The 15,508-nt window shown below is 52.1% G+C and overlaps 1 protein-coding gene across 10 annotated transcripts in view; it reads left to right on the top strand.

Annotated features, from left to right (window-relative positions):
* Window positions 1-15,508, top strand: part of ACSF3 (acyl-CoA synthetase family member 3) — a 65,596-nt gene that overhangs the window by 26,258 nt on the left and 23,830 nt on the right. For 8 of the 10 annotated variants that reach the window (XR_008579091.1, XR_008579090.1, XM_054840391.1 and 5 more), the window contains one exon: window positions 9,508-9,634. Coding sequence is in view for 8 of the 10 variants with exons in the window: in XM_054840391.1 (XP_054696366.1) it covers window positions 9,508-9,634 (127 nt within the window). In the remaining 2 variants the exon portion in view is untranslated. Of the gene's footprint in view, window positions 1-8,480; window positions 8,774-9,507; window positions 9,635-15,508 lie in introns of those variants that run through there. The other 2 variants (XM_054840396.1, XM_054840395.1) reach the window with 1 other exon arrangement.

Genomic DNA, 15,508 nt, shown 5'->3' with positions numbered 1-15,508 from the left:
GTGGAAGTGCACACTGGGGGACAGCAGCAGCTTTGCCTGCTTTGAGCCATGGCAGCTATTGTTCCTGTAGCTGCTCACATCCGAAGCGGTTCCTAAACGTTTAACCTGCCTTAAGCAGTTGCCTGTTGAGCTCGTCTGATCCTATAGGATCAGGCTCTTTTCCCAAAGAGCCCGGGTGTTGGTGTAGGGAAAGCTGTCAGCGCTTCTCCTTACCCATGGCCCCGGATGCTTTTTCTCCTGCTCTTTTTTCCCCGTAACTTTTTGGCAGCCGGGGGATCTCGCTCTCCCCATGCCTGGCTGTGGTGCACAGGAAAGGGTTACAGCTCTCCAGCGCCGAACGTTTCAGTTTGCTTTGTTCAGTGCGATGCATATTTCATACGCTTAGCTTCCCAGCTGGCAGAGGCCTGGAAACCCTGCGAGCTGTCGGGTATTGTCTCTCTCCTCCTTTATTTGTTTGTTTGTTGGTTGTTATGTTTTTTGGGTTGTCATTTTTGTTGGATTTTTTTTTTTTTTCCCTTTTCCAAATTGCTTGCTCGCACGAAAGCCAAACCCCAGTCCCTGACAATGGGGGTCTATCAATAGATAAATGGTTTCACAGCTGTATCTAATGCAGCGCTCTAGCCAGGGCTTTTATGGCGAGTAATTTTCTTGTGATGAGGCTGCGAAGGGAGCCGTGTGGGACGTATGGGTTGCAGGAGCTGGCAGCAGGAGGACGCTGCAGCCATGGGCTTTTCTCCCCCCCCGCCAAAGGTTGTAATTATCTCGTTGTTTATCCATATGCAAGCTGTCGTCCTGGTCGGGAACCGGCTCGGCTGCGGCCATCCCTCCCGGAAGCCACCAGCATCTCCTGGCCCCCTCCTCCCCGTGCCCCCCGCGTCTCTGCCATCTGCTAGCAGCTTGCTGCTGGTTGCCAGCACCTCCGCGGGGCTGCGGGCGTTGGGGGCAGCTGGCACCAACCATCACCCTTTGTTAAGGCTGGAGGTCTTGGCCATTGATGCCCCCGTGGAGGGGACCAGGAATGGCTCCACCTCGCTCACATTCATCCCAGATCTCCAGAGGTGCTTGGTCACCACTGAGCTGCCAGGGTTGTCTTGGAGGATTCCTCCAAGGTCTGGGCACCCGTGGGTGGTAAGCCTTGGGTGGGTGTGGGTGCTGTGGGCTTCAGTACTTGGCACGGCTCTGGGCCAGGTCCTGCGTGGAGGTGCTGTTGCACGCGCACCTCTTGTGTGGTGTCTCCTCTGTCTAATCCATCCAGGTACTTTGAAACGGCCGGTGTGAATGTACCTGGCTTTTCTCCTGCATGTAGCTCCTGAGGCTAGAGATAGGCATGTGGCAGCCGTGACCAGCATTCCTGAAAACAGACAGGCACAGAGATGCTGGTGGGAATGTGACCGCCTGGCCCAGGGACTCCTGTCTCCAGCTGACCCAAGCAGGCACCTTGATATGTTCCTTTCCTATCCTGATCAGACCTCAGCCTAAACCAGTTTGTTCTTTGTCCTCAGTGCTCCTGCACTTCCAGAACATGTCTCTCTGCTGCATCCCGTCCTCACATACTGGTACCGCCTGCAGGTCTCTCGATGGTGAACCTTACCTCCAGCATCCCAGTTCTGTCTCCCATCAGCAGCTCGCTGCTGTAGGACGTGCTGTATGGTGCTGAAGCCTTGTAGGGTGCCTTCACCAGGACAGCAAGTCATTGATTCAGGGTTGCACTGTTACTTGGGACTTGGGATGCAATTCAAGTTGAGCTATGGAGATCCGAAGGCTGGCTGACGAGGCTGCCTGGCTACCATAGGGGGATGCTTTGGGCTTCGTCTCCTCCTCCTGAGTCTTTGCCCTCCTTATGAATCTAGCCCTCAACCCCGTGATCTCTCCCATCAGTAGCCACCTCCCAGGCAGGCAGCATGGGGAATATATTGTTGAAGGCAGCCTCGATTAGATCTGCCACTTTTCTTCTATCTGAAACATTAGTCCTCAGGTTTTCTGGCACAATCCACCTTTGGTAAACTCATGCTACATTTTTTCCTATTTTCCATTTGCATCTGCTTCTTCCAAAAACTCCTTCCAAAGCCCTTGCAGTGTTGGACACCGCAGTTGTGTATATTCCAGTTACATTTCTGTTTCACCGTGTTCCTCTCCTCAGTATCCTGTTTTGTGTCCTGCCCAAGCAATTCAAGTTTCTTTACTTTGTTGCCCAAGCTGCTTTCATTACTATATAAACATTTTAGCTGCTTCTCATTGATCACATCTAGTTCCTCACTCAACTTGGTCAGTAATTGCATTCTCATATGTATTTATATCTCCTTCCTTCTTTGTGTCTGCCCTCTGATTTTTTTTATTGTATTTATTTTGGGCCATAGCTGTATTTTATTTCTTACTGGTATTAAAAGTGGAGGCAGAGATTAGGTTAGCATGATGTCCCCTTGTTTCTCAGCTGAAAACTTTTCTTATCAGAGGAGCAGCCTTGATCCCAGAAGACTATTTCCTTGCACGTTCAAATTGAATCCATCTATCGAGAACTCTCTTTCCACAAGTGTTTCCTTTGAGCTAATCTTTGTCATAGCACCCTCAAAATCTCTATTGATCTCTTTATTATTGTTTCATGCTTTCATTCCCCCTTGTACGGGGACGAAGACTTGGGATGTGTGTCCTTGATCCCCTTCACCAGGCTGGCAGTCTTGGTTCTCCCAACATGAGGGACAAGGGGTGGTGGATTCCTCTCTGCTCCCATCACGGCTGGTTTTGGTCTTCAGTCCTTTTCTGTTTGCTTGCCTGTGCCAGGAGAGCCTGGAAGACTGGGGTGTCGATGTTTGGGGTTGTGAGGCATGCAATGGAAGCAGATCTCCTGCCCACACAGTTGCCGGTGCTTGTTTCTACTCAATTTTTGCAACCTCACACCTGACTCCTTCCAACACTTGGGTTCAGCCCACGTACTTACAACCTGTCTCCTCCCATGATATGCTTGTTGGACCTCCATCGGGTCACGGAGGCCATCGCTGCTGTATCACATCTTGGAGATGTTTGCTGAAGAGCCCTGGACCTGGCGGCGGAGATGCAGAAGCAGAGATCAGAATTAAAAAGAGCAGTCTCTGCCCCAGAGCGCTTCCAGCCAAAGGGAGGAGGCGCCGGCCGCTGCAGCGCGGTGCAGCACGAGGAAGCAATTAGAGGTTCTCGGGCAGCGCGATCGTCTGTAGTCACAGCACATCACAGCCTCCCTGACCTCGACTTTTAAGTGAGGCTTAGGAAAAACGAACCGAAGGTGGGCCACTAATTGAATCCTTGCCTGGTCCTCTGCCTGCCCCCGAGCGCAAAATCGGAGCGGGCGTTGCGAGGGCACGTCAGGAGCCTTCCTCTAATGAAGAGAGCTGGGGGAGTGGGAAGATGTGCTGACATCTCGCCTCGTTTATTATCTTCTGAAGCCTGCAAACAAGAGAGATGAGAACAGCGGCGTGGAGAGCTGTTGGCGTTTCTGGAATAGCGTTACATGTCTAATTTATGGTGTTAATATAGATCAAGAAGTTTTGGGTCCATGGAACAACTGCGGGGAGGACTGACCTTTCCCAAACTTGGGTTTGTTATGTGGTTCTTTTGGGATCATCTGGAGTTAATCAGTCTGGTAACTTTTAAAAATCAGTATTGCCTAAAAATATATGCCATCACTTTTGTTTTCAGTGGAGCAGCACTTGCTGTAAGTAGAGGGTTGGGTTTTTTGAAAATAAGTTTCAGTGTTCCAGCTCCACTGTGCACCAGCCTTGCTTTTAAATTTATAACCCTTCAAAATGAAAAGTAAATTGATTGTGTTATTCCCAGCCCTTTTATAAAAGTTAACATTGCAAAAACAGATGTGAAATGTGGCCTCATAGATTACAGTCTGGGCTTGGGGTTTTTTGGTTGGTTTGTTGGGTTTTTTTTTTTTCTTTCTCTGTGCTGTGTCCCCGAGGAGCAGAAATCTGCCTTTTTTCCAGCGGGAGGAAAATTGTTCTGTGTCTAAATTGCCTCCTGCTTGCCTTCTGCAGGATGCTGCAGGACACGGAGCTTAGAGGAACGATAATGCTTTTACAAAAACACGCAACTTAGCGGGGAATTTTTAATTATGAATGTGCATGAGAGTTCAGATTGCCTGGGAATTTGGTAATGCTCTAGCAAGCCTCGCGCCTCTAGGACATCCATTCAAATATGGCCCAGGGCGACAGTGATTAAAAGGCACTGTCAAGCGGATTATTGGTCTCCAGCTTCCTTTTAGGAGGCAGGTGAGCATGCCCTCACCTCCCTCGGCACCCACCACCCCAGTCCTGGATGTAGCGTGATCCCCCGGTCTGGAAAAGCAGGGTCTGGGCAAAGCCTGGCGCTCCCGTGCTCTCTCCAGGTCAGCGGGGGCTGAAGCTGTTGGATGCCGTGCTGGGGCAAGGCTTTGCCGTGTCGCAGCGCTCTCCGGGCCACCAGAGTCTTGAAGGGATGAGCGAGTGGTCGCATGAGGGACAGGGACGGTGTCTGGAAGCGCTGGTGGCAGGTAAGGTTCTGCAGCAGTGCGGTGGTGAGCACGGCAGGGCATCCGTGCTCCCCAGCTCCACCCTGGGAGGCAGGGGGGGAGGCGAGGCAGTTCTTCAGGCTTCGTTATATTATTTTCTGTGCTCTGATAAGTTTAAAAAAAAAACAAACCAGAAAAAAGTTACTCGACGAGAACTGCTAAAAGGGCTCCATCACTTCCATAAACCTCACACATATAAATTATTGTCTTCTATTAGTCACTTAAAAGGCTAGGTTGCTTAATTATTTTGATCACAGTAATCACTTATTGACAAGGTGGGGAAAAGTGCCAAGCACTTCCAAGCTGGGCAGCGCAGCAGGGCTGTGGCAGAGGAGGCAGGGCTGCAGAAACATTTCCTTCCTCCCCGCAAACGTAAATGCTTTTGCTTTTCTTGGTTGCAGCAGTGATGGTGCCCAGGCCGCGCACGCCCCGGGCTGTTCTCTCCTGCTCTGGCAGCGGTGGTGGTGAAGGGAGCTGGGATGCTCGGAGCCCGGGGTGGTGGGAGCTGCAGGAGTGGGTTTGGACGGGTTCTTCGTGGAGCGAGGAGCGTGGAGGAGTGGAAAAGCGGGCTGTGGCTGGGTAGGAGGGTGGAACAGGGAGTAGAGACCCAGGGATAGAAGTAGGGAAGAGTAAAAGGAAAATCGTATGAGATCTGTAGGGCCAGAAGAGCCCCTTGCACCACCCTGCTCCCTGCTCCACCCCATCCAGATAAACCACTCGAATGCAAACGCGCTGCCTCGTGCTTCTGTGGTGCAAGAGTTGCAAGGTCCCTTTTAAGGTCCGTCCCGAGAGAAGGTGCTCTGATCCGCAGCCTTTGGTAATCACCCAGGAATGAGGTTCAGATGATTATTTTTGGGGTCTGGTAGAAATTAAATCTGTTCCCCTGAAACCTCCTGTTCGCAACCTGAAGAAGGTGTTTGGTTTTTTTCCTAAAAGCTTGTCTGTCTGCCTCCCAATCCTATCAGCCCAATAACAAGTTATTACCTCCCCTTACAAGCCTCGCCTTCCAGCTTTCACTCTGTGTCTTCCACATGTTTCTGCTTAGGAATTCGCCGTGCCTCCCCTGCTTCCCGGCGAAAGACACGCCGCTCTGAGCCTACCTCCATAAAAGCCCCTAATTCCATTAAAGTCCATTACAAGCTCCTCTCCCGCAGTTCCCGGAGGAGCGCAGGGCAGCGTATATCAGAGACCGCAAGAAAACAAATGGCCACTTTGAACAAATCCCAGGGCCGCTTGCCAAGCGGGGATTCCCAGCTATTTACAAACCGCCCTCGCTTCCTCCTAATAAAGAGGTAAAATGGAAGCAGGGAAAATATGCATTTTATAATCACCCAGATTTAGTCCTTCAAAGAATTTATTACAACCTTTTATTTTCATGCGTGGAAAATGTAATCTTATCTAGTACGCCGGCTGGCCCAGCTCAACTCACCGAATCGGTTTTACAGCAGAAAGCTATCAGACAGCAACCTTCGGGGGCACTCTGTGCCTGGGTGTTAAAGTTGCTCGAATGCATTAAAGCGGTTGTAACGTGCATTAAAATACGGCACTAGGAGAGGAGGATATCTGTGCAATTAGCAATCTGATGCTTTCAGCAGCTGCTTGCAACGTCGATCAACAACGGGTGCCACTGAGATTTGACGGAGGAAGGAAACAAGCACACTAGCCACGCTGCTGCCGCAAAAAAAGAAAACAACCAAACCAAAATGCTTTCAAAGTGGGTTAGCAGCCAGCTAGCTTGGTGTACGTGGGATTTTAGCAGGGATCAGATGCAAGGGGTTGTAGGAGATAAATGCCTTGAACCTTGAATTTTAATTTATGCCTTTTGCAAGCAGCAGAAGCTGCTGGCGCTGGGGTGGTTTGCATCCCCTCTGCCACGCTGGGGAGCAGTGCCAGTGACATTCAGAGTTCAGCGAGCAAAATCCTATTAAGATAACGTCACGGCCTTTCTGTTTTACTGTTTGCAAGCCAGCCATAACATCATTAAATTACACAACAGGGAGGTGCCTGCTGCCAAGGAGCTGTGCTCGAGATAAGATGTGGGTTGAGCCGCTGCCAAAATTTGAGTTGATATGACAAGAAATTTGGAGCCGGTTCAAGGCTTGATTCGCACAAGACATGGCAGCGTGCAGGTAAACACTGTGCAGGATCGGTCCCTGGGGCAGCTCTGCTGCTCCGATCCGGGGCACGGCGCGGGTTGTGCAGGTAGGGCAGTATCCGGCACTGCCGGCTGGCACCTGCACAGGGCAGGGCTCAGCGGGGCAGGCTGGGGCCGAAGGTGTTTGTAGTAGCCAAATTTACACCCGTTCTTGCATTCAGCACCGACAAGCAGAAGACAAAATCTGGCAGGATCTGTAGATGAAGCTCGGGCAGCTGTTTGCCCATCTTCGCTGTCCCTACCTGCACCACCCCCTCCCCAGCCCTTTTGGGGGAGTTGGAGGCACCCCAACGGCTAAAGGGATTGTTGTCGGAGGCTCACACTAGTAATTAAAACGCCTGTAACGTGAAGGCAGTTTGGATAGTTGGTTATCCGTAGTTGAGATGGGGCGGATGAGGTCCAGCGGGGTTTGCAAGGTGAGCGGAGTGGAGTTGCCCCCCGGCAGGAGAGGTGTCGCTGGCAGGGGTGGAAGGGCTGCGTGACTCGATGGGCAAAACTGGAACTGGGAACACTGGGGGCACCGAGGTGCTCGGGGAAGTTGCTTGTTTTGTGATGCCTTGGCTGGATCAGCAGGAAAAGGAGTGAGAAGAAATAGCCACAGCGTAAAACTAAACACAGCCTCTCTGTGACAGCGCTGACACCTTGCCTTGCTGGTCCCCTTGCATCACCCACCGTGTCCCTGCCACGCTTGCCGACGCGGGCTTTGTGCCTCTTGCCTTTTTGCTGCTGCAGGTACGGAGGTTTGGTCCTGGGCTTTCCTGAACCTCGGGTTTCTCTGTGCTGTCCTGCTTGTGGATAGTCTGGTCTTCAGGCTCCCGGTTTCAGATCCCCGGGGGAGACCTCATCCAGCACCATCCTCACCCTGCCATCGCTCAGCGAAACTCTCGTCATCGGCATTAATGACCTTTTTCTCCTGCAACATCTTCCAGGCAGTGGAGATGATGCACAGGCAGGGCTCTGGGGGCTCAGCCCAGCATTTAGGTGATTCTGGAGGAGTGCCTGGGCTGTGTGTGCGGAGAGCCCCGTGCCACCCCATCCTCCAAGACAGGACATCAGGAAGAAATTACTTAAAACAAAAATTGTGCTTTAAAAGCAGCTTTCTAAGCATTTTCCATTAGAGAAGCTTTGTTTCCATCAAAGGCTGCACAGAGACATGAAGCCTACCCTGCTCTGGGATTCTGCCTGGCGCTCCGGTTCTGCTATTACCACTTTCCCTCGCGGCTGCGTTTCTGGCATTGCTGACTTTCGGGGTCCCAGATGTATCTCGTCCGTGTTGCAGCAGCTCAAGTACAAAGTGGCTCAGAGTTCCCGTTACCGGGATGTTCTCTGCAAAGGGACGGAGCGACGTGCACAAGCACATCTCGCAGTGACCTCCCATCCCAGCAGTGGCTTTGCACATCTTCCCTGCAAAGGACTTTAGGTTAACACAGTCCCACGAGTGGTGCAGCGTTCGTGCCTCTCTAGTGCCTCATCTCTTAGCCTGCCTGCATCCTTATAATTACAGAGCGCTGTATGTGCAGGGGAGATGAGATACCGTGCCGTGTCAGGCAAGGCTGTGACCTCCCTGCGATTCTCCAGTTTCCATAACAGCAGGATATTTGTTTTGTTGCCATAGAAAACCTGCCCGTGCAGGTTTGCAGGGTCCCGAGCTGTCACTACAACCGTTGCCTTCCAGTGAGCCTGAAAGGAGCCGCGTGTCCCCGAGAACAAATCAGATGGTGTTTCCTGCCACCTCCTCAGGAAAAAAAAAAAGTGTTAGATTGACAGTTTTGGAAAGCAAAGTTTTCTATCTGTCAACAGAGCAGACAGCAGCGTGGCGCAGTCACAGGAGCGCATCGTCCCCTGCCTCCCCCGCCTCGCAGCGGCTGCCCTGCCGGCTGCGTCGCCCGGCTGCGGCGGGCAGGAGGATGGTCCTTGGCCCTGAGGACACTGCAAATCTTGTACGTCTAGGGTGAGCAGTGGTGGTGCCTTCAACATCAGACCAGGATCCCACCTCCCAGCTGCTGTGGGACAGCAGTTCGTGCTTCCCTGCCCCGGGGAGGCCAGGGGACAGCAGCACTCTGGGGACGAGGGACAGAGTTGTCGGGGATGCATGGGTCTTTCGGGACGCAGCCTCTATGACCTGCGTTCATCCATCCCCCACGAGCCCCCGTCACGGGGAAAGGCAATCTCGCCCAAGAGAGACGGGAGAGGGGCTCTCTGAGCGGGTGGGTGCCCTGATCGGGGTCACACTGTCTCTGCTGATGTCCCCCCAGCATCCCGCGCCCCGGGCCGTGCTGAGGCTCCGGGCGCAGTGAGTGGGGATGGGGCTTTTCCCGAATGATTTCCTGGGGAAAACCTGACCCTGGCAGAGGCTGCTGGGTGCTGCAGCGGGAGCAGAGGGCAGAGAGCTGTTGCAAAGCCAGCCTGCATCAGACCATCCCTTTCCCAAAAGTATTTCCCGACCCGTTTCCAAGAGTATTTCCCGCACGTTTGCATGCGAGACCGCTCCTCTCCTTTGCCAGCAGCTGGAAGGCGTCAGCCTGGACTGTGGTTCCAGGATGGCAGTTCTCGTTTCCATATAACACGGATGTATATTTTCAGTGCTTTTGAATATCGAAGGCGCTTAGGTGAGCCCTTCCACCAGAGGCAAGAGGTCCTGCAGGTGGGCAGGCTGCGTCGGAGGTTGGTAAAGGCTGGGAGGGCACACGGCGCGGGTCCTGCTTGTCCCCCACCATGCTCCTTAGCTAGCCACCGTGCTGGAGGACAGGCGGTGGAGGCGATGGGGCCATGGGGACGACTGCTCACTGCCGCTCCCCGGGATGCATTCACTGTGTGCTTGTCCTAGGTGACACCAGATCTGGAGGGCCAGGAAGGGGAGCTGCTCGTGAAGGGACCCTCCGTCTTCCGCGAGTACTGGAACAGACCCAGAGAAACAGCAGATGCCTTCACGCCCGACGGCTGGTTCAAAACAGGTACCGCGACGGCTTCCCCGCGGCATCTGGCAGAGGGGAGAGGGGGAAAGCAGCTCCGGTTCAGCCCCTGGGGTTCCCCGGCTGCTGGGGGGGGGGTGGGTTGAAGATGGGGGGGTCGCAGCCTGGCTGGGGGTGCAGGCTGGACATGCTTCCAAACGCCAGGCTCAGCGAGGGGCTTCGCTAGCGTTGGCCGTAATTAGTCAGCCACGTAATCGGGTGTGTTTGGGATTGCTCACTTGTAAGTGTAATGCACTAGTGCGTAACGTTTTCTAGGGACTTAAACTTCACAAAGGGTGGGATTTAGCTTAACTTCCATGGGGACCGTGTCAGTGGAAGACCCCCACTAAGCTCCAGGGCGCTGGATCCGTCCTGCCTCCCCTCTTGCCGCCGGCATGGTGTCTGCGGGGCGGGTTTGCTCTCCTGGTCGTGGCTGGGTGTGGAGAGACGAGGTGTGTCGGGTCGGAGCCATGCCCACGGGCAGCGTGGCCGCGTGGGGTGGGCTGGGGTCATGGGCTTGGCCACCGGCGTCACGAGAGAGCTTTTCAAGGAACCGTCACTTGTCAGAAAATACTGATTGCTGGAAAGCTGAACTTTCTGGGGAGAAATCACAGCGGGTGTCTTCCACGTGGGAGCGGTTTGGGAAGGGGTTTTGAAATTGCCAGAACATTTTTTTAAAGTGAAAAGTCTGAGTCTTCCAAATAGAGAAACCTTTAAATTTGAAACCAACCTTTATTTTATTTTTACATGCTACATTGTGGAAATGCAAAGGAAATGTTTCTTTTTCTGGCTTTTCTCGGGATTTGCCTTTCCCTTTCAACTAAGACAAATGTTTCTGAAACATGAAATGTTTCCAGGGATAAAACACCTCTGGTATTTACTTTCAAATCCAATTTCACCAGAAGATAATACCTTAAAAACAATAATAATACCTATTGCAGGTGGGTCCTGTGTGCGCCTTGGTAGGTTTTATCAGATATTTGCAAACAGAAAAAAGATGCCGTTATCCTGTGATAGCAGCGGGTGCCGTCAGGACTGTCCCTACCTGAGGCTGCTGTGGCTGCGACAGCAAGTTCTCGGAGGAGAACCCTTAGGGCTAATCCTGCCCATCATGTGGGATAACAAATTCAAGAGGATGCCAGGCTGCAGAACTTTCCCAAACAGAATGGATGCGACAGGCCATGAATAAGTGATGTGCTTCAAATTACAGCTCCCGCTCTGCGTGTGGCGTGGCGAGCGGTCAGAGACCTCCTCGGTCAGAGGTTCCTGTTCCCCGGCGCCGTTCTGCAATTTAGATTAAATACGAAACCGGCTGCGGGATGGGTTGTCGGGCTCTGGTCCCTGCTGCCCGCTGGTATCTCGGCGTGCCCACCTTCCTGCCGCCGGCCCGGAGCCGTTTGGGCAGCAGGGTAAATACAGGCAGCGTGTCTGTCTGCCTGCACCGAGCCCGACCGCCGGTTCATCTTGCCAGCGCAGAAGGGGAAGGTGGCTCGTTTCCACCTAACCTCAACCTATACGCAGCTCTGACTTTCCCATTTCCCTTTTACTGTGTGTTAGCAGTGCCATCGAGTCAGGAGTCAGGCTGGATTTCTGATGCCTTCTGTGTAATCTAATTTATTTACAGTTCTTGAAGAAGCTGTGATTTATTCTTATTGTTATCCCGAAGCAGACGTGGAGCTGCCCTGCTGGCAGTGTCACCACGGGTCCCCATCCCGGGTGGGTACCACGGGCTGGGACTGGAGCATCATCAGGTGATGCCGGATGCAGGGCAATCAGCTCTAAAAATTTTTTTTTAGTCAACACTCCTGATGAATATTTCAGATGCAAAGGAATAGCATGCATTAATTATTGCAAAGAGATGTCTTTAGGAGAAAATGATTTTGAAATTCAGTTTAATTTCATTGTAATGTGCTGCAAACAGGAAGGGAGTATGTGTGTTTAATTGGCTCTCGGGGGTAAGGCCGGGAAGATGGCATGCCTTTGTCACAGGCCATTAGTGATACAGACTGCATAATGAGAGAGTACAATCAGCTCACAGCTGCCGGCTCCTACGGGGAGAGAATGATATTAAATAGAAATCAGTATAAATTAAACTTAACCCTTTCACTAGCTGAGCAAAGCCTCAGAGCTAGAAATAAAGGGGGGCAGTGGAGACAGGCAGGGGGGGCTCAGGCTGGGTCGGAGGGTGGCTGGCCGACCCCCCCAGCGGCAGACCCCCAGCCAGGCTGCCTCCCCGACGTCCCCGCAGCTGCCTATGGAGGACAGCAGGCTTTTAACTCTCTTCCCCATCCCGTTCCCTCACTCTCTGCCTTTCTTTCTTTTCGTTCCTCTCTTGACCGCTCGCTCCGTCTCTCGCAGATGTCGGGTCAATGGGGCTATTTTTTTCCAAGCTTCATTTAGCCGGCGGTGCCGTGAGCGAGACCCGTCACCCCTTCGTCACCCTGCCTGCCCCCGCCACAGTGACAGCCTTTGGAGATCGCTCGGAGATGGCAAACATCCCTGTGGTGGTAAAAAACCACTGAAGGGAACCAAGGAGGTTGTGTCCCATCATAGCGACCGGGATCTGGAGGGTGAATTACCCCCGTTAAGAAGCGGTGGGTAATTTTGGAGTGGAGACCATACTGGCAGAATCCAGAAGAGGCAAAGCCTGGCTGCTGCTGGGCTGTAATCTGCTATATCTGCCATTCGTGGGTCATATAGGTCAGTGTTTTAAAGGTGAGGCTGCGTATGTGCGCACAGTGCTCCCGAAACCCAGGCGATGGTATTTCCGACTCCGTGCTAGCGTTCCTCTCGCTGCCGTGTGGGTCCCCACCGAGTGACCTGCAGGTCACCTAAAGCGATGACGGTGTGATTACAGGTGGTGGCCAGGTTCCCCACGTCCCCCAAGGACACAGGGAATGTGCACTCGGCTGCGGCAGGGACGAGGTTTGGAGAGGGTAAACTTGGAAGCAGTGCAGATAACTCCTCAGCTGTCATTATTAATGGCAATCCGAAAAACCAGCGGGTCAGCAAATGAAGAATAATTACTGCAAGGGGAACCCCGGCATGTTGCTCACGCTGCACCTCGTCAGGAGTCCGTCCCTGGAAGGGAACTGCTGTGGGGTGGCACCACACGGAGACGGGGGACGCAGGGAGGGGTGTCCCTCGCCGTTAATAACCAGAAGGCGGTGCGATGTCTCCGAACGCGGGCTCTGTGCGTACCCTCCCCGTGCATTGCTGCCGTCTCACGTCCCACTGGCTTTGCTAAGTATGATCCCTTTGGGGCTCTACCTGGGTGTCCATCCTCAGACTAACGCACACGAAGCCAAGAGACATCGGAGCTCATTCCCTCCTTTTGTTTTGTGCTCGGACTTAACCTGGAAGTGCTGCGGGGCGCTTGCGTGGTCTGAGCACCGGTTCCCTTCCATACCTGTCCCCAGGGTGAGGGATGATGCTCAAACCTTGCAAGGTGCCTGCTGACGTGTTGCATTGGGTCCTTTTCTGGGCCGCTTCCTGCAATGCAAGGCTCACAAAGGAATCTTTGGGTTTTCAGTCTTTTCTGGCTATAGGTGATTTATTTCCCCAGTACTTTCCTCAGGCCAGTTCTCTCTTTCTGGTTGCTGTTCCTGTAAATTGAGTTATCGTGGGGTTTTATCAGAAAGTATGGGAACAAAAAAAAAGAGCCAATGCTTACATGGCAGCAGTCATTTTCCTTTCTGATTGACAGCTCCTTTATTAAAATCCCCTTTTCTCCCATGGAACTGTCTTCCCCAAGGAAACAACCTCATGTTGAGCATAGGGGATGGTCGTTCCCTCTATGATCAGAGGAAAAAAATAGCGATGCAGACCGTGGCCACCAGCATTCACCCCACAGCGTGTTCCTGCACCTCCCTGCTCTGTTTCTGGGGAAATCTCGGAAAGACCAGGTGCTTAGTGCAACAACTGCAAACCTCTGTTTCTTCCCCCCCCCAGGATGAGAGGCAAACACCATGGGTGCACCGTGGGTTTTTTTGCAGGAAAGCCTGTGCCGGCATCTCTCTGCAAACGTGCCTGGTTTGTGCCTCCGGTTAGAGAAGGAACAAGTACGTGTGTATGTGTTATGGGGAAAAAAAAAAAACCACAACAAAAAGGCATGATGCTGCAGTGACTTTTTGATAGGATTCAAGATCATGGCTCTTTTGAGAAGCATCTGAACTCGTGGCGTTGCATAGGTGATTTACCGTTGCTCCCATCCTCTTTATTCCCTCCGATTTGCACCGTTGTCTGCCTGTCTCCCCATCTCTCTCATTTCCATCTGAGTGAATTTGATTATTTTTATTGTATTAATGCTGTTGACAGAACTGCTTAGATCAAAGTCCCCTCCAGCCATTTCCAGGGAGACTGCTGGGTATCCACCTGCTGTCAGACATCCAAGTGGCACCGAGCCCTTGGAGACCGAGACAAACCCAAAGGAAAAATGCCTACGGCCGTCTGTCTCCTGTCGCTGCGATACCTTCCCAGCTGTCCTGCGCCCTGCGAGGTGAGAGGCAATCTCCGAGCACACTCACATGCTGCTGAGCAGGAAGAAAGAAATAAGGAAGCAAGAAATTTTTTACGATGAGGGTGATGAAACACTGGAACAGGTTGTAAACCTCTCTGGAAATATTCGAGGTCAGGCTGGACGGGGCTGTGAGCAACATGATCTAGTTGAAGATGTCCATGTCCATGGCAGGGGGCTGGACTAGATGACCTTTAAAGGTCCCTTCCAACCCAAACCATTCTACGATTCTATAATTCTATGAGCAATCTCCGAGCAAACCCCGGGAGCTGGAGGAAAGCAGCAGACAAACACCAGCTTCTCTGGTCATCCCGCTCCCTGATCTTTATTCATCCGTCCCAGCCTCGCGATGCTCATGTCGCTCAGGCTCTGGCACTGTCAGATGCTGTTATCTCCACCCGGGAGGCAGCGATCGTCAGGCAGCGAGCGGCTTTGGAGGCGTGAGCGAGGGGCCAGAGGGTTTGGGAGCGTGATGGAGTTGCACGGTGCGGCGCCCAGGCGCTGCCCGTCCTCCTGCCTGCGCGGGGCCGGGCAGGGCGCTTTCTCTGGAGGAATCTGGCGGTACAGTGGTGTGCACAGGGGGAGCGATACGATCAGAAAGCAGACTTCTCCCCGAGGGAAGGCCGGCTTCCATTCACATTTGCCCATACATCCAGAAAATTAGAATCTGGTGTATTCAGGGAGATTTATTTTCAATTACAGGTTAAGGCTGAGACATGAAATAGCACCGGGTTTGAAAGTAGTGCATAAATCCTGCAACAAATCCATGTATCTCAGCTCCATATAATAAGATTTTATTGATTGCTATATTGTATCTGTCAGAATAAAACTCTCTTAATGCATGCATCAGGATGGAGGAGATAGAAAGCTTGTTGGTAGTAGAATCTGATTCAAGAATCAATGTGGTTTGATTAATATGTCGTTAAGAAAGTAAGAGTTATTTAACTTGTTTGATGCACATTCAAAATGATGACTCCTAGCTTCTAAGTTCCTTTCTTTAAGCTGCATTTACAAAAACAACCTTGTAGCTGTTTTTCACATTGCTAAGTCCTGGTTTATCATTAAATTTTTGCTAGATCCTTTTATGCAGGTCACAACCCTCCCCAGACTCCCATTAACAATAATTCCTGTGGCCCAAAAGACTTCCCGGTGTTAGAAGAAAAGGAGAATGGGGTGGGCCTGCTACCTCTTTATTTCTTCTGGATGTTCTGCAGTGAAAAAGGGACCTCCAGGAAAAAAAAGAAAAAAAAAAAGAAAAAAAAAAGGGAAAAAAAAAATTAATCTGGCATAAGACATCATCAGGAGAAATGAGAAGCACCCATCAGTTCTGGCAGGCTTTCAGACGCTGCCAGGCCTGGGCA

Source organism: Grus americana, chromosome 13 (assembly GCF_028858705.1).
Source record: "Grus americana isolate bGruAme1 chromosome 13, bGruAme1.mat, whole genome shotgun sequence".
Lineage (NCBI taxonomy): Eukaryota > Metazoa > Chordata > Aves > Gruiformes > Gruidae > Grus > Grus americana.
Note: the sequence above shows the minus strand (reverse complement) of the source record. Positions and strands in the feature narration are given on the sequence as shown.